The sequence below is a fragment of the Petaurus breviceps genome, unplaced genomic scaffold (genome assembly GCF_028583685.1).
Source record: "Petaurus breviceps papuanus isolate PSGF00001 unplaced genomic scaffold, PetGlider_PUasm1.0 77, whole genome shotgun sequence".
NCBI classification, from domain to species: domain Eukaryota; kingdom Metazoa; phylum Chordata; class Mammalia; order Diprotodontia; family Petauridae; genus Petaurus; species Petaurus breviceps.
Genome location: NW_027186492.1, coordinates 22,312,705 through 22,330,762, shown reverse-complemented (window position 1 = coordinate 22,330,762; position 18,058 = coordinate 22,312,705). Strand labels below are relative to the sequence as shown.

The 18,058-nt window shown below is 36.7% G+C and overlaps 1 protein-coding gene and 1 pseudogene across 1 annotated transcript in view; one reads left to right on the top strand and one right to left on the bottom strand.

Moving 5' to 3' along the window:
* Window positions 1-18,058, top strand: part of CATSPERB (cation channel sperm associated auxiliary subunit beta) — a 185,040-nt gene that overhangs the window by 34,188 nt on the left and 132,794 nt on the right. Inside the window, exons 10-13 of the mRNA XM_069105680.1 lie at window positions 7,133-7,199; window positions 7,484-7,530; window positions 7,873-8,025; window positions 9,943-10,093. Of these exons, the coding sequence (XP_068961781.1) occupies window positions 7,133-7,199; window positions 7,484-7,530; window positions 7,873-8,025; window positions 9,943-10,093 (418 nt within the window). The remainder of the gene's footprint in view (window positions 1-7,132; window positions 7,200-7,483; window positions 7,531-7,872; window positions 8,026-9,942; window positions 10,094-18,058) is intronic.
* On the bottom strand, window positions 4,249-5,944 carry LOC138175364 (eukaryotic peptide chain release factor GTP-binding subunit ERF3A-like; annotated as a pseudogene).

Below are 18,058 nucleotides of genomic sequence, written 5' to 3'. Positions count from 1 at the left end.
CCCAGACTGAGCCAGGTCTCTTGTCTAGGGGTGCAGGATTAGTGCAAAAGAAAATACTGTAGTTTCCCCTCTCTATTGTCTGGGCGCATTCCAAGTTTGAAGTAATACGGGTAATTCCCCATTAGCCAATGGTCAGGGCATGGGCCCTGAAAATAGGGGGATGGACTGGGATTGGAATCCATAGGTCCAGTCCCTTAGGCTCAGGGCTGGAGTGTTTCTCTTGGGAGAGGACTTACTGAGGATAGCCCTTTAGTCTTTCTCAGGCTTAGGGTATTTTTTTTTTCATCGAAAAGGAATGGAGGAACAAGGGAGGGGTACCTGCTCCCTGTCATCTTCCCTCAGCTTTGGCCTCCCACTTCCTCTGTCTTTCTAGAATGGAAAACAAACAGGGGCTTCAACTTTAGAGAGCTTCTTATACCCATCTCAAGTGGGTCAGAGAAAAGTGACAAGGGGGTTTGTTTATTCATGCCCGGTGGTATGCCCCTTCTTTCTCCTATTTATTTGACATATGAGCTAACTGAGACAAACAGGGCTAAATGACTTGTGCAGGGTCACACAATGTTTGGGGCCAGATTTGAATTCATGAAGATCAGTCTTCCTGACTCCAGACCCAGTATTTTTCAACCACTGTACCACCTAACTGCTCTTTATATTGTGTATTTATAGTATATTTATAGAATATTTATTTATAGTATATTTATTTATAGTATATTTATAATATCTATTTTAAATGGAATTTTTCTTTCAATCTCTTGCTGCTGGGATTTGTTGGTAATACATAGAAATGTTGATGATGTATGTGTGTTTATTGTACGTTCTGCAACTTTGCTAAAGTTGTTCATTATTTCAACTAGGTTTTAGTTGATTTTCTGGGGTTCTGCAAGTATACCATCATATCATCTGCAGAGTGATAATTTAGCTTCCTTGTTGCCTATTCTAATTGCTTCCATTTCTTTTTCTTCTCTTGTGGCTGTAGCTAGCATTTCCAGCACAATATTGCATAGTATATTGATGAAGGGCACCCTTGTATCAGCCCAGATCTTATTGTGAAAGCTTCTAACTTAAACTCCTCAGAGATAATGCATACTGACTGTTTTAGAGAGATACAACGTATCATTTTAAGGAAAGTTCCAATAGATCCTATTGTTCCTAAGTGTTTTTAATAGGAATAAGATGTGTATTTTTAAAAAAGCTTTTTCTGCATATATTGAGGATCATGTGAACTTTGTTGGTTTTCTTTGGAATGTAGTCAATTATGCTGACAGTTTTCCTAATTGAACCAGTCCTGCACTCCCGGTTTAAATCTCACCTGGTCAGAGTGTATGACCTTTGAGTTGTGTTGTCATAGTCTCCTTCCCAGTATTTTATTTAAAATTATGCATTAATATTCATTAAGAAAATTGGCCTATAGGGTACTTTTGATGATTTTGCTCTTCCTGACTTAGGTTTTATTACCACAATTGTGTTGTAAAAGGAATTTGGTAGATCCCAATAGCTTATATAGTATTGGAATTGTTTTTTAAATGTTTAGTAGAGTGCAATTGTGAATCCTTCTGGTCCTGCTGAGTTTTGCTTAGGGCACTCCTTGATGGCTTATTTAATTTCATTTTCTGAGATAGGGTTAAGTACTCTAATTTCTTTTCTCTTATCCTAGACAATTTATATTTTTGTAAATATTCATCCATTTCATTTGGATTGTCAGATTTATTGACATTTATTTGGAGCAAAATAGTTCCTAGTGATTGTTTTAATTTTATTTTCATTCATGGTGCATTCATCCATTTCACTTTTTCTTTAAAAAAAATCAAATTAAATATTACTTTGTTTTAGTGGATTTTTTCCATTACTTTCAGCTTTAAAAAAAATTCTTTAATTTTCGATATGTCCAATTTTGGTGTTTAATTGAGGATTTTTAATTTGTTCTTTTTCTAGATCTGTTTTTTTTTAATTTATTGATGTAAGCATTTAGAGAGATAAAATTTCCCCTAAGCACTGCTTTGGGTTCATCCCATAAATGTGGTTATGTTTTCTCATTGTTGTTCTATTCATCTCTGGTCTTTTCATCAAGAATGTATGGAAAGAGACAATAAAAAGAAAACCATTGCATATAATTGGGGAAAAATAAAAAAATAACTAAACTAAAATTTTAAGAAAAGAAGAGAAAACTAAAATCAGAAACATGTAACTCCTATATTATCTTGTTGTTCAGTCAGTTCAGTTGTTTCTGACTCTATAATCCCATTTGAGGTTTTCTTGGCAAAGATACTAGAGCAGTTTGCCATTTTCTTCTCCAGCTCATTTTACAGATGAGGAAACTGAGGTAAAGAGGGTTAAGTGACTCACCCAAGTTCATAGGCAGCAACTGCCTGAGGCAAGATTTGAACTCAGAAAAATGAATCCTCCTCACTTCAGGACTAGCACTCTACACATTGTGGCACCTCACTGCCTTTCATATTGTCTACAGTTATTTTAAATGGAATTTCTTTTTTATCTCTTGGTTCTAGGATATCAGGGCAATTTTCCTTGATAATTTCCTAAATTATGATGACTAAGTTTTTTTTTTTTAATGATGAATTTCAGGTAACAAAATAATTCTTAAATGACTTCACAATCCATTTTCTAAATCAGCTGTTTTTATGAGAAGATATTTCACATTTTCTAATACTTTTTTCATTCTTTTATTTGTTTTGTTGTTTCTTGCTTTCTCGTGGAGTCATTCACTTCCATTGTCCAATTCCAATTTTTAAGATATTTTCTTCAGTGAGCTTTTGTAGGTGTTCTCTTCGGTAGATTAGAAGCAATTGGGATTAAGTGATTTGGCCACGGTCACACAGCTAGTAAATGTCAAATGTCTGAGGCTGGATTTGAACTCAGGTCTTCCTGACTCCAGGGCTAATTAATGCTCTATCCACTGCACCCCCTAGCTGCCTAGGCCTATTCTTTTTTAAGGTGTTATTTTCTTCAGTATTTGTGTGTGTGTGTGTGTGTGTGTGTGTGTGTGTCTCCTTTACCCAGCTGTTGAGGTTTTCATGATTTTTTGAATTACTTTCAATTTTTTTCCCAAATTTTCTTCCTCCTTTTTTGATTTTTAAAATCGTTTTTTATCTCATCCAGGAATTCTTTTTTTGAGCTTGAGGCCAATTCACATTTTTCTACATTGTTGTCTTCTGAGTTTTATCTTTTTGTCACCATTGTAACTTTCTATGGTCAGATTCTTTATTTTTTGGATGTTTGTTCACTTTTCCAACTTATTTTTTGACTTTTAACTTTATGTGAAAGCTAGACTCTGCACCAGGAGTGGAGGGGACACTGTCCTTAGCTTCAGGTCTTTCTACTGTTGTTCTCATTTAATTGTGGGGGTCTGTGAGTTTTCAGTTTTTCCAAAGTCGAATGATCTAAGGAGAGGTGCAGTCAATGCTCTTCTGGTCTGTGACTGACCACAAGCATTTTTTTTTCACCATGAAACTGTGACCAAAGTCCCTACTTCTGCCAGTGCTCCTCCCCACCCTGGAACTGAGACCCCCAAGTGTGTATGGGCAATGAACAGAGTTCTGTACCAAGTGCCAGCCAAAGGTCCCCTGTAACCTCCTTATGACCAGTTGTCTAACCCCCCCCCCTCACTGTCTATGGGCTGAGAACTCCAGAAACCACTGCTGATGATACAGTCACCACCAAAGCCTACTGCTGACTTGCTGTGGCATGGCCTTCACTGGACTGTTCTCCAGTCTCACCCTGGTGAGACAGACCTTTCCCGGTGATGTTCTAAATTGAAAACTGTTTTCCCCAACCCTTTTGTTGATACTGCTGCTCCAGAATCTTTTTTTCCAAATTGAATATTTTATTGATATCGTAGTTGTCTTTGTAACATGTGGAAACACACTCATACACTCTGAATGATTTGTCTGAAAAGAATAAATATGCCTAAGGAGAAAATTTAAAAAATCCTTTAGGTTTTCATTATTGTGGGCAATTATAGCCACATCACTTACAAAGCTATTGCCAAATCTGTCCAAGGAAGCAGAATTTGGGGAGAGGAAAAAAAAAACCTCTGGGCCAAATTCAACAGTGGTATAACAGAGTTCTCAATATGAGAATGCTGACATAATGTTGACTTTTACTATGAAATTTATCTTTGCAAAATATGGAGAGAAGTTTATCAATGGGCAAAAAATAAGAGAAAGTGTAAAGTAGGCTTTTGCAGAGTAGATTTTTAATCACAGTATTGTGTAGAGTCATCAAGAAAAATGCTTAGTCTTTCTTTGGAACCAGTTTTGGAACTTTTTCAATTGCAATGGTCTTTAGTCATCTCTTAAGTTGAAATGACCCATCTGAAGGAAATCTTTGAAGGTCTCAAGGCAGATGGTCCCTGCTGTCCTTAAACAGGCAATGTATACTTCATCTTCTTTGACAAAATGTGGTGGTGTCTTACTTTTTTTCTCCTGATTTTTTGTCTACCAAGCAGATTAAGGCTGTTATCTTGAATTCTTTGATTCAGATATGAATGTGCAGCACCACATTATAACCTGGGCAGATGGTGATTTATGTTCACTAATCACTCTCTGGGCATCAAATATGTTTCCAAAATGACAAAGATTATCAGGATCACAAAGTCTGAATCCTGCAATGGTTTCTTCTTCTTTTTTGATTCTCTTCAGTCTAATCTTGAGATTTTCACCTGGGGCTACAGAATCAGTTTCTGCATCATCAGAAAGGATTCTAAGAACTTCAAGTATGTTTGTTTGGCATCATCACTAGCTGCTGTACTTTACAAATAGAGCCCAATTCCATCTTTCCCATATCCCCACAGTGCCCATATCCTTGTATTTATCCACAATTGGCAGCCTGATTGGTCCATAAACTAATCTGATGAAGTCTGGCAAATTATCCAGACATTGAATTAATAGTAACCCAATATACCAAGGACAGAAATTTGATTGTTCTTTAAGTTTTGCACCAGTCAATCCTGAGTAGGATTATATATCCTCTTTGTGGATTGAAGTCAACTTTTGTGGATATCTGGATTTGTATATCTATTTTGGGATTGAATCTAACTTTTTTCAAAAATGGCACCAAGTTTCTTTTCACACTCTTAATATATTTTTTGCTCCATTTTATTGCTAAGTCAACCATCTTCTTAATAAGCACTATTAAGTGTTTTACACCTGCTATTTTTGTCAACATGGCATATTCTCTTACCTGTCCTCCTTTTTCAAATTTAGTTTCAAACTTTCCTTTCTAGGGAGAGATTACCAGCACAGTTAGATCAGCTTGAGAAGAATCACCAATCATATTTGGGACAAAACTGTTTTCTGTCTCAAAGTAAGCACAGTACACTTCTACAGTTTTACCTTTGTCTTGTTCTTCTCAATATGTATCTAAGATCCATGAGAAGTACTGAGTTTATTTTTTTCTTTAGCTTCTCTCATATTTTTAAGTGTTCTTTTGCCACCCATCCCAGTCAAATATATTATTTGTCCTCCAACATTTGATTTACGAGCATCTACATGCCCAATGAATTCCACATTCACATGGTGGTGCTACCACAGATTTAGGTTTTGGTCTTTATTGTTACTCCATCATCATTTCTGGCACACTTTCCTCTGGAGGACCTCTATCTCCCAAAGTGCCATCTCCTGGCTCTGCTTCACTTAGGTCCTTCTTTATGCTTCCATGATTCTTCTGGGGACATTTCTGACTTTCCATTTTCTACAACAGGTTCTAAAACTTCCATGCTAACAGCTGAATTTGAGCCTTCATACAACACTGACTGTTCTTGAGAAGGTTTCACAGGTGCGTTGGGGCTGGCAGGGCCTCCTTCTCTAGTGCTGTCTCCCTGGGGCTATGGTGATGGGGGCTGCTAGACCTGGCTCTGCGAGAAGGACAGCACAAACTCAACAGCATGGACATTGTTGCCTAAGGGCTTAGCATTGACATTGAACTGACGGCTGAAGGTCATGTTGCCAGGGCCCAGGGCTTCCATGTCCACCTGGTCCCAGCAGAATTACCAATGTGCCTTTGAACAGGGAATTTCCTTCCTAGAATTCTCCACATCAATGAAATCCCAGATGTGGACAAGGGAATCAGTCACCTTTGTGTGGTACTTTAGTTAAACAATATGTTTTCTCAAATGGTCATATTCTACTATCACAGCATCCCTCTTATTTAGGCTTGGAAAATATCATGCTGATTTAATTGATGAGAAACTAAGTCTCATTGAGTTTCAGTACTTTGCCCAAGGTCTTATCTCTGGCACATGATGGAACTTACACTTGAACCTCAGATCTTCCAGATTCAAGTTCACAGCTCACTCTTAATATGTTACAGATGTTAAAATATAGAGTACAATGCTATGTGTCTTGTGTATCACTAAAAGAACAAACTGCTGTGAGGATCCAGAGGAAGTAAGATTATTTTCTCTTGAGGGCATCAGGGAAGTATGACAGTGAAAGGAGCATAGGATCTGGAGTTTGGAGACCTACATTCAAATCTTGCCTCTGACATTTATTAGCTTGAGTGACCATGGGCAAGTTACTTGATCTGTCAGAGACAGTTTTCTCATCTATAAAATAGAAATATTTATACTAGTTACCTCAAAGTGTTGTGTTGAGGAATTTCTCTTATAAATTTTAAAGAGTTATAAAAACAAAAGTTATGACTTTCTGGAGGAGAACAAAAAATAGGAACTACATCACACATTGTCCTGAGAGAATTGTCATTGAGAATAATGATTCTAACATTAAATGAATTTGGGGCCCACAAAACTGGTCTAGATTTGAAGATTGTGGAAAGGGGTACGTACCATTTAAACTAAAGGACAAAATTGCACATTTTGATTGTCTTTAGTAAGTCATGGGATATTTCCCTGGGAAAATGTTTGATCTGTGTTTTCCTGCATTTTTCCTATTAATTTTATCACTAATTCCTTCATTTTCTCCCTTTTCCCTGCAGCATTCACTTATTAACTTTCTGTTTCATCTTCTCTAATTTGATGACTTATTCTTTTCTGTGTATATTTTCTTTCCACTCTCAATTATTCTATTATTGACCAATATTTTGAGACTTTCTGTGATTCTGTTTTTAACCTCTCATATCTACACTGAGCTACTAGATAATGTCTTTCCGTTTTTAATAGGAAGATTATGTGAGAGCAAAACTGTGGTATCATGAAAGATGTTTAGCTAACAGAGAAGATTTTGAAGGTGAATTTCACTCAAATATATTTAAATAATTTTAAATATATTTAAATTATAATTTAAACAAAATTAATAAGTTAGTATGATATATTATTGTGTATGAGCTAATAATTTTCTATAAAATCTACTGTCTTAAATATTATAATAATTTTATAATATGTATTATGTTATACATTATAACTATATAATATGTAAATAATTTTATATTTTTAAAATGCAATTTCATCAACAGTTTGAAATATATGGAAATGACAATAATGCTTATACTTTTTGTAATCTGTGATTTTTAGATGATTTTGTTGCTATCACCTTTGACAAAAACAAGACTTTGAGCCAGGTAAACTGTTGCATTAAAAGAAGGTAAGAAATATGATTGTAGAATGATTATTGAAAAATTGCTCATCATAATTTTTCAAAATGGCAGTCTTTGAAATTAAAAAATGTAATTGTCCTGGTCATACCAGATTTACTAATAAATGCACTTCATGCAATCTTCCAAATTTTATAAATGATCAGATCTACAAATGAACTGCACAATATTAATAAAAAATGACCTAGTTGAATGTGACAGCAGCATGTGTTAAAAGCCAAATCAAGACACAGGAACACAAAATATCATAGGAACCCAAATGGAGTCTTGGATGAAGTGCATCTCTAACATTTTTCTTTTCTTTTGTAGACATCCACTTGTTTCTATAGTATAGATCCATTTGTTACCTGGAGACCTTGCTTACCCAAAGTTAGAAAATCTGGGAAAATAGTCAGCAGCAGAGTTGTGTCATTTATTATTGACCCTGAACAAAAATCTGCAATTTACCTTATGAAGACACAGGTATGTTCTGTCACTTGAAGGTGGTTTTGTTGCCAGTAAAATACAGTAGAAATATAAATGTACAATTTGAAATTGTTGACCTGTGGTATCATTGCATAAAAGTACTAGCAATGGCAAAATGGTTTCAGATAAATAATCCAGTACAAAGTATTTTTGGATAGTCCCTGTCTAGAATCACATAACATCAAAGAATATATATATATTTGGAAGGGACCGAAAAGATCATCTGATCTGATCCCTAACCCAAATACTACTTCAGTTTAAACATCCTCAGAAAGCACTCACTTCACCTGTCTTAGAACTCACTATTCCTCAATAAAACCCTTTCCATTTTTAACAGTTCTAAAATTATTGGTATTATTAGAGATAGGGCACCAGAATCAAGAATATTAGGAGGATATAGAAATTAAGGGAGAGGGGAAAATAACCTTAGATAATCCCTGTCTAGAATCATAGCATCAAAGAACTATGAATTTGCAAGAGACTACAAAAGTAAGCTTGTCAAATTCCTAACCCAAATATGTCTTCAATTTAAAGCATCCCTGGCAAATGCTGATTGCCCCTGCATTGAAATTCACTGTTCCCTAAAGTGGTCATTTCTATTTTTAAATACTTCTAAAATAACTCCTATTACCAAGGTTATAATGAGGAACCAGAGTCCAGCCTATCACAAAGAGATGAAAATTAAGAGAGAGGGAGATAGCTCTAAGACTACCTAGGTCACAGTGGCTTGTCTCTTGCAAACATCACCCATAAAGGGTTTCTATACTTAATGGAGGGCATAGGTAGCAGCAAAGGCCTGTTGCCTAATGAGATCTAGATTCAAATATCACCTCCCATATTTACAAGCTCTGTAACTATGGCATATCACATCATCTCTGACCCTCAGGTTTCTCATCTGCAAAATAAAAATAACGATGTCTGTACCCCCTACCACACTGCATTATGCAGATCAAAAAGTATGTGTATAAAGTACTCTGTAAATCTTAAATGTTAAATATTGAGTTGATTGAGTTATTGAGGTAATATTAGTGGCAAATGTCTACATGAACTGGAAAGAACACAGAACTGGTATATTTTTATTTTATATTCATGTTTATTGATCATAGACCAGTTATTATATGGGCATATTGCTATAGATTTTTAGCAAATTTTTTGTTCTAGTAAGGTTTTTTGTTATTTTGCTGGGGATCAGGATTAGGAGGGAATGGGGACAAAGATAAGAACTATCCAACCCTTTAAATTTTTTATTATGTTTTTAGATAGGAAATAGGTAATCCAAATCATGGACAGTAGAGGTTTATAAATATAAGGAACAGTGGATTGAATTAGACATATCTCTATCCTAAGAAGAGTTAACTGTTCTGGGAATGGTAAAAGTTCAATAATCTCTGATTTCTTTGATAAGAGTTTACCTTGCGCTAACACAGATATTAGTCTCTCTGATATTTAGAAGATGGATTCATGTATTTCTGTAGCTGAGAAATATATCATCATTCTGGTGATGAAGCCTTGCACATTTAACCGAGTTTGTCCTTGAATGATTTTGAGGTTGGCAGAGTTGCCAATAAATTTTTTATTAGCACACTCTTAAAGATCCTGGAGGGGTCCTCTTGAAGGAACACTCATCTTATAGGGCCGGCTAGGTGGTGCAGTGAATAGAGCACCAGCCCTGGAGTCAGGAGGACCTGAGTTCAAATCTGGCCTTAGACACTTAACACAAAAACCTAGCCATGTGACCTTGGGCAAGTCAACCCCAATTGCCCTCCAAAAAAAAAAAAAGATCCTGAAATAACTTTTACATCATTGTTAGGCACTAGAGATTCTGAATGGAGGAGCAAATTGGTAATGATGGAAAAATCCCTCTGACCATGTGATTTTTTTGTAATCATTTAATCACATCTTGCTTTTTTTTAGGAAAGGATTTCTGTTTCTGTAAGGAGTCTGCAGCATAATAAACCACGCCTTCACATAAAATTTCCAAGTTTCATATTTCCTAAGGATTTTTTTCTTGCTCTTGGAATGGTCCTTCATCCTAGGAGTCACTTTCTCTATGTTTTTGGCAATCAGATGAGTATCAACACAATTTCACTTTGTGGTTTGTTTTAAAAGTCTCAAACTCTGGTATAAAATTGAATGTGATTGCTCTACTTTAATCCTCCCACAAAATACTAAGATTTGAACAAGTCAATTATGGGGCCTCTGGAAAGTTCCAGTCCTCTCAATGAAAAAGTGAAATTTTAGGTCCCAACCAAAATATATGTGAAATCCCCCATCCACAATTTACTGGAACTTCTAAGAAACCTTCTAATCAGTTCATGACCTGGGAGCAAAATGGCCCCAGGACAAATCCGGGGGTTTGTTCATATCAAAACAGATTTCTCTGGTCTAAAACTGTGTTCCTGGAATCACCTTTCAGGAAAAGGGTTTACAGAGCAGTACCACTCTATAGATGGCAAAGCTCCATCTCAAAGGTTTTATGATACTAATATTGCCATTATTCCTTGAATTTTCTGCCTCATCTTCTACTCTGAAGAAAACCAGTGAATGATAATGGCAATATTCAAGGAGTATACATTTGTCGACTTAAAATGGAACTCTATATGTATTCTAACATAAACAATTATAGCTAGTTACATCTATAGGTAAGCACAAACAAGATTAATGATCAACATTTCCTTCTCCGTAATCATTCTACTTCTCTCAACCCTTTCTATTACAAGCATCCCTGGGTAACCTTCTAAAAATCGAATCACACTAGTGTTTTTGTCTTTAAACTTTTTACTTGATAAATTTGATTTTTTTTTTTTTTTGCTTTTTGGAGGGCAATTAGAGTTAAGTAACTTGCTCAATGTCACACGATTAGTTTTTTGTGTTAAGTGTCTAAGACCAGATTTGAACTCAGGTCCTCCTGGCTCCAAGGCCAGTGCTCTATTCACTGTGCCACCTAGCCGCCCCTGATAAATTTGATTTTGACACATCATATGACCCCTATTGAATTAACCAATCAACAATCTTCAGTGATAATTTTGGATTAGATTACAATATTTGAGTCCCTTATATAGTAAGTGAAGATGAAATCATTATCAAAATGGAATAGGTCAAAGAGAATGTAACAAACCATTTACTCATTTAGGAAATCTAGTTTGTAGGTGAAGAAATAGAGAAAGCATCTAGAAATTATTTCAAAAACTAATTTAAAGAGGAAAGTTACCAAAAAAATCAAATCTTGGGTGAAATTGTGACTTAAAAATAATCTAAAAGAAATCATTATTTATTGACCCTATGTCAACTTTCTTATCTTTGGAGAAATATTTTTCATATTGAAATATAAATAATTTATTTAAATCAAACAATATGTTTTCATCTTTGTATAGTTAAGAATGTTATCCAAGGGGCGGCCAGGTAGCACAGCGAGTAAGAACACCAGCTCCAGTGTTGGGATGACCTGGAGATCGAATCCCAGGCTCAGACACTTAGTACCCACCCAGAAACACCTGGCCGTGCAACCTTGAGCAAGTTACTTAACCCCGATTGCTTATATAAAAAAAAAAGAATGTTATCCAAGTCAGTATCTCTCCCAATTTACTACTTTTAAAAAGAAAAAAAAAAGACTCAATTAGATCAGACGTAAGATGCAGTCTATGCAGCCATATGAGAAATAGTTTCTGCTATTTTGTTATTACACAGGTAATTGGTTCTATCAGTTAAGGCCTAGTGATTTGTATTTGTTTTATGCATACTGGGTTTGTTCTATTACTTTGCAAGAGATTGTACTCCCTTGAGTTTTCTGTGTTGATTGATCAGAAAAAATTCTAGCATCTGACACCATTAACATTAATACCACACAAGTCAGTATATGTGAGTAAGATAATAGAAAGATATAAACAATATCTTGTCTTGTTTATGTATGCTGTTCAGTAATACAGCAGGAGGTTTGAGGAATTCTTTTGAGTTTAAATAACATAAAAGTGCCTAATAATGAAAAAGAAAATAAAAAGGTATTCTATGTGAAACACTCAAGATCTCTACACCAGGAAATGGCTGGATGGCATACAAGTAACAGATACACGATTGTCACCATAAAGCTCCTTGTTTAAAAAAAAAAAAAGCCAATTGTTTTCTTCCATACTTACAAACTGTTTGGTTCATTAGACTCTTGCAAAACTCAGACAACCCCACAAAATTTCCTCAGCAAATTAATGATCCTTCACTAAATTTGTAATTTTCTTCATTAGGTTAATGTACTGCCATTTAAGACATAAACTGTTTTACTAAAGAAAAGTCAGGGGGGCTGACCCAAGATGGTGGCACAGAAGCAGGAAAACTCCATGGGCTCCCCCCATAACTAACTCAAATGCTATAAAATATGACTCTAAACAAATTTTAGAGCTGCAGAACCCACAAAGTGACAAAGAAAAACAAATCTCCTACAGAAGGCAGCCCAGCAGGCTGGAAGGAAGGGTCCATCGCAGCTAGCTGGGAGCCAAGTCCAGCCCCACATGAACCCACAGTTTTAGCCCCAGGGTGGCCCCGACCAGCTGGAGCAGACTTTGGGAGAGTGGATCACCAGCAGCTGTAGCAGTTTCCAGAAATGTCAACCCATAAACGCCAAAGACAAAGTAAAAGGTCAGAGTAGAACACTGTTGTAACTGGGGGGGAGGGGGGGGATGGAGGCATGGTCGGTCCTCTGACCTCAGAGCGAGAAGCACCAGAGGTGCAACAGACATGTAGCCACTTCCATGTTGATTCAGAGTTCCTGGATTACAGATTGTAAGGGGGCCAAGCGACCATTCAGAGGGTAATTTCTTTTGCTTTAACATGTGTGGATCTGGATCACACACTTGGGTGGTGGTCCTGAGGTGTGTGACCAGAGCCACCCTCTACATGGGGGCTGTAGAGATGGTGCCCTCCAAATAGCTCTTGCAGCCGTGAAAATCCCAGGAATTTGGGACAAAGTTCTCCTCTCTGGAAGTAGAGCTCTACTGTGGCAAAGAGCTCAAAAGTGAAGTAATTGAGTGACTACATGAGCAGGCAAAGGAAGCAAAGCAAGCACAGAAATCCAACTTTAGATTCCCTACATGAAATCAATGATAAAAAAAAGAATCTATAAAGCATCCTTCAAGAAATTCTCAATGAAAATTGCCCTGATGTTTTAGAACCCGTGGGCAAAATAGAAGTTGAAGAATCCACCGATCACCTCCTGGAAAAGAATCCATAAAGAAATCTCCTAGGAAAATTATAGCCAGGTTCCAGAGTCCCCAGATCATGGAGAAAATATTACAAGCAGCCAGGAAGAAACAATTTGAATACTGTGGAAACAAAATCAGGATAATACAGAATCTGGCAACTTCTACACTGAGGGATTGGAGGGCTTGGAATATGATATTCCAGAAGTCAAAGGAGATGGGATTAAAACCAAGGATCACCTAGCCAGCAAAATTGAGTATCATGTTTCAGGGGAAAATATGGTCATTCAATGGAATAGAGGACTTTCAAGCATTATAGACAAAAAAAACAGAGTTTAATAGAAAATTTGACATTCAGATACAAGAAGCAAGTGAAACATGAGAAGGCAAACAGGGAAAAGAAATCATAAGGAATTTATGAAAACTGATCTACTTACATTCTTATATGGAAAAATGATAATTGTAATTTATGAAACTTTTCTCAGTATGAGAATAGTTGAAGGTAATAGAATAGTTGAAGGAATCTCTGTCTTTCTGTCTGTCTGTCTCTCTCTGTATATATATATATATATATATATATATATATATACATATTTATGCCTATATAGGAGGGTACATGGGAATATGAATACATAAGTGAATGTGTGTATATATGTGTACAGGTATATGTAGAGTACACAGGACCAGTTGAATAGGAAGGGAGGATACTTAAAAGGTGAAATTAAGAGGTGATAGAGGAATATAATGAGAGGAGATAGGGAGAGATAGAATGGAGTAAATTATGTCATATAGAAGAGGTAAGGGAAAACTGTTACAATGGAGGGGAAGAACAGGAAGCCAAAAGTGAATGAGTCAACCTTATTTTCAAGGAATGTGGCTTAGGGAGGGAATGACATACACACTAAATAGGGTATCTCACCCTACAGGAGAGTAGGGGGGAAGGGGATGAGAGGGGGGGATGATGAAAGTGAGGGAAGCCTGGGGGGGGAGGGAATTTGGAAGCACCCACTTTTGAAAAGGGACAGGATCAAAGTACAGACAGGAACACGGGGGTGAGTGGTATAGGATGGAGGGAAATTCAGTCTTTCACAATATATCCACTATGGAAATGTTTTGCATAGCTTGGTGTACATGTACAACCTATATTGAATTGCTTACCATCCCAGTAATGGTGGGTGACTGTAATGCCAAGCACAGAAACTTTCCAGAAGAATGTTACTATGAACAGCTTTTAAAGTTCTGATTACACAGTATAGCGATCACTCTATTTCATAACAAATCAAAGCAAAACTTTCACAGAGAATCAAGGTACAGCATTAACAATATTATGACTTATCATAGAAAATCACAATATAATATTCACAACATAGTCTCAAATTAAAATAGTCACTCTTAAGTTAACTCAATCAGTCACTTATCAGTAGTCTCAAAGTAAATAGTCAAAGTCTTCCATTCTTGGGGCAAAGTCTTGATTAACTCGATCAGTCACTTATTCAGCAATCAGGTATTAAGTATCATACACAAAGCCCTCCACCCCTTAGGTCACTAGTAAACTATAATTCCATAATTAATCAGTACTCAAGGAGAGGTCTTTTCATCTTGACTTGGGGCCTATTCTGAGATTCCCTGGATCCCCTTCCATGCTCCCAGATTCTACCTGGATTCACCAGACTGTCACATGGGTTCAATGGCAGACAACTGCCAGTTCCTTGACCAGCTTTCTGGGCAGGTCCTGCTCTACACTGAAGTTCACAGGATCTGGTCCATGTCAGATCCTTCACCATTGCTGCTCCAGGGAATTCAAGGCTCAAACAAGCCACAAAGTCTCAGCATTCCAGTCATGCTTCCTCAGTCACCTGGGCTCCTTGGCTCCTGGGCTCTGGACTATCATTCAGAAGAAGCTCCACCACCACAAGCTCCCAGGAAATTCTGGCTCAGTTCTTCATTCTTCTGTAGCTGCTCTGCCACCAGATCTTAGTCTCAAGAAATTCTGGCTGTGCCTCTCTGGGGCTTTTCTTATACACACAGCATTAGCTACTTCCTGTTTCAGCTAACCCCTTCCTGTTACATCAGCAACAGGAGACAGGAGTTCATACCTTCTGTTTCCCCAACAGAGGCTGGATCAGTTACTAAGTGCTAAGCACCTGTTACTTTTGCCAATACAAAGGGATCTTCAAATTCAAAATTATATTACCATTACAGTGATGAGGGAGGTAGGGAAAATATCTGGGATTCAAAGGTTTAAAATCAAATGTTTAAAATATATTATTATTATTATTTTACATATAACTGGGAAATATGATATGCAGGCATTGAGGCATAGAGATCCACTGTGCCCTACTGGAAAGTTGGAGGGGGAATGGGGGTAGATATGGGAGAGAGCAGATTGGGGGAGGGGATATACAGTGGGATCGCTGTTTTGGGGTGGTGGGTAGGGGAAAAATGGGGAGAAAATTTGTAACTCAAAATCTTGTGGAAATGAATGATATGAACTAAAATAAATCACTAAGAAAATTCTTGTAACTTATTACGTACTTATACTTAGCTAAAATTTAAAATCTAAACCTAACCATTCGACTGCTGGACAGTATGTGCAAATCAAACATACTTGAGATTGAGATTGAGGACAGTCACAGAACACTATGCCACAATGGAATCAGTTCCTTACATGTATTTCTCACACATCCTTCCAGTACCAGACAGCTCTTCCTAAGGTGACCAGAAGTCAAGAATTAATTCTTGTAAAGGCAGTTTGAATTATACTGACCCAGGTGATGTAGGTTGGGGGAAGGTGTTTTACTTTTACTTTCCTCAAATGCTATCTCACTAGACTTTGGGGGTGGGGAGGGGTGTCGGGAATACCCATGAATTGTCTTCTAAAGAATTTTTGCCATAGGAATTCTGTTCTTTAAAGTTTGTACCACCACTAGGGATGGTTATCTCATTATCTGCTCATGACTGGAGACTTGCTCTCTCCAATAAAATCTTTGTATCTTTGGACAGAGGAGAATCCATGGCATTACAGAGGACTTTGCCATTTGGTGAAAGAGGAACTAGTCTTTTGCAGGTTGCAGTTATAGAATTCTCCTTCTCTGAATCCTTAAGTCTCTTTTTGATGTCCTCATATGCTGTGACAAGGGAAAAATTGGAAGCCATGAATTCAGGTCCCTCATAGATTGACATAGTAGTGATGGTATCTCTCCTCTGAGTCTTAACATGGTTTAGAATACAGATGGCATCTTCCACTGGTCCATCCATGATAGTGCCTCATCGGCAATTTGGGGTTTCCCAACATGAGGAATCACCTGAGAACACCCAGGGTCAGTGGGGTCTTGGCGGGACCATACTGGCTTGGGCCACACTGGCTCAGGCCATGCTTTGGGTTCCCAGCTCCCTTGCACCTAACCTGCAGCGGTCAGGCCCCTGCCCGTGGGGTCACTGGAAAATATTTTTGGAAGTCAGCTACGAACATATTTAAAATATTCTTGGTGATAATATGACAGGAAATTGGTAGAATTTTACAAATTATTCTCTAAAGAAGATCAAATTTTTATAGTCACAAAATTGTCTCAAAAATCCAGACAATTAAAGATCTCAATGGATTAATTGCTTATTGATAACAAAAACAAAAACAAACAAAAAAAACCTAAAAGTTTATGCTTAGGTGGAACAAAATAGAGCATTAAAGTTGTTCCTCTAAAGGAAAGTGTCTTGAAAATATATTAATCTAGAAAATTTCTTGTTAAGTGCAACCATAGAAATAACTCTGTTCAGTGATCCTCTTACTTATAACATCTAATGAGGTATGAAATAGGCAGAGGGAAGTTTGCCAAAGGTGATCTTTGCTGTCATAAAATAAATTCTGTAAAAATTCCAAGTAGAAGGAATATCTGTGTGTGTCCTATTTATTGATGAATTGTCCTAATAATATGATTAGCCCCCCAAAATGTCATCCTAACAATCCAAAGGGGGGAAATTAATTTGATGAAAAATATCTATTTCATGGACAATAATAAATTGTTAGATGATCTGTCCTTTGGTTTAGTAGCAGGGAGATATTGAATTGAACAGGAGAAAGAGTGGTATCACATTTCAAAAACAATGCAGGACTTTAAATGTTTACTTTGCAGAGCAAAAATTCCAACTTTTAGCACACATTATCCTCCTTGTGAAGTACCGTTTTGAATCTTACAACACTGCATTGTTCAAAGAGAAAAGGTTGCAGGTGATTCAAAGGACAACGGAGAATGATGAAACATGTAGACTTTGATATATTTCTAATCACTTACCTATTGGAAAAGGCAATAGGTCAATCATGGAACAAGAGGGAGAATAACAAAAAAGACAACAATAGTTTTCCACTAGTACCCATAAAATATAAGGAGAAAAGCTGTTAGCATATTGAATACATCTATAGAGAGCCCATGAGGAATGGACAAAAAATACAAAGGATGAGAAAGTATGAATGTCTTGCTATATAAGTCAATGATAAGGACACCTATGTTGATGCTATTGGAGATCAATTAAAGTATTGATCTAAAATGCCATTAGAATTAAGAGGAGTTGAAAGCATCTCTGACTTAAAAGATAAATAATATCTGAATAGGTGAAGATAGGAGAAATGATTCAAGTTATATGGAAAGGTGCAGAGAAAAAAAGTATTTATTAATGGCTATGTTTGCCACTATCATTATTATTACCCATATTTTCCCAATTTAAATTCTTGAGTTCTTGGTGGCTGGTCTTATGATTTTAGAGCTATTTGTACATGCTCGGCCTATGATGACGGACATTGTTGTGCAGAATTTAATCTAGACAGAGCAATTTAAAAACTAATTGCTATA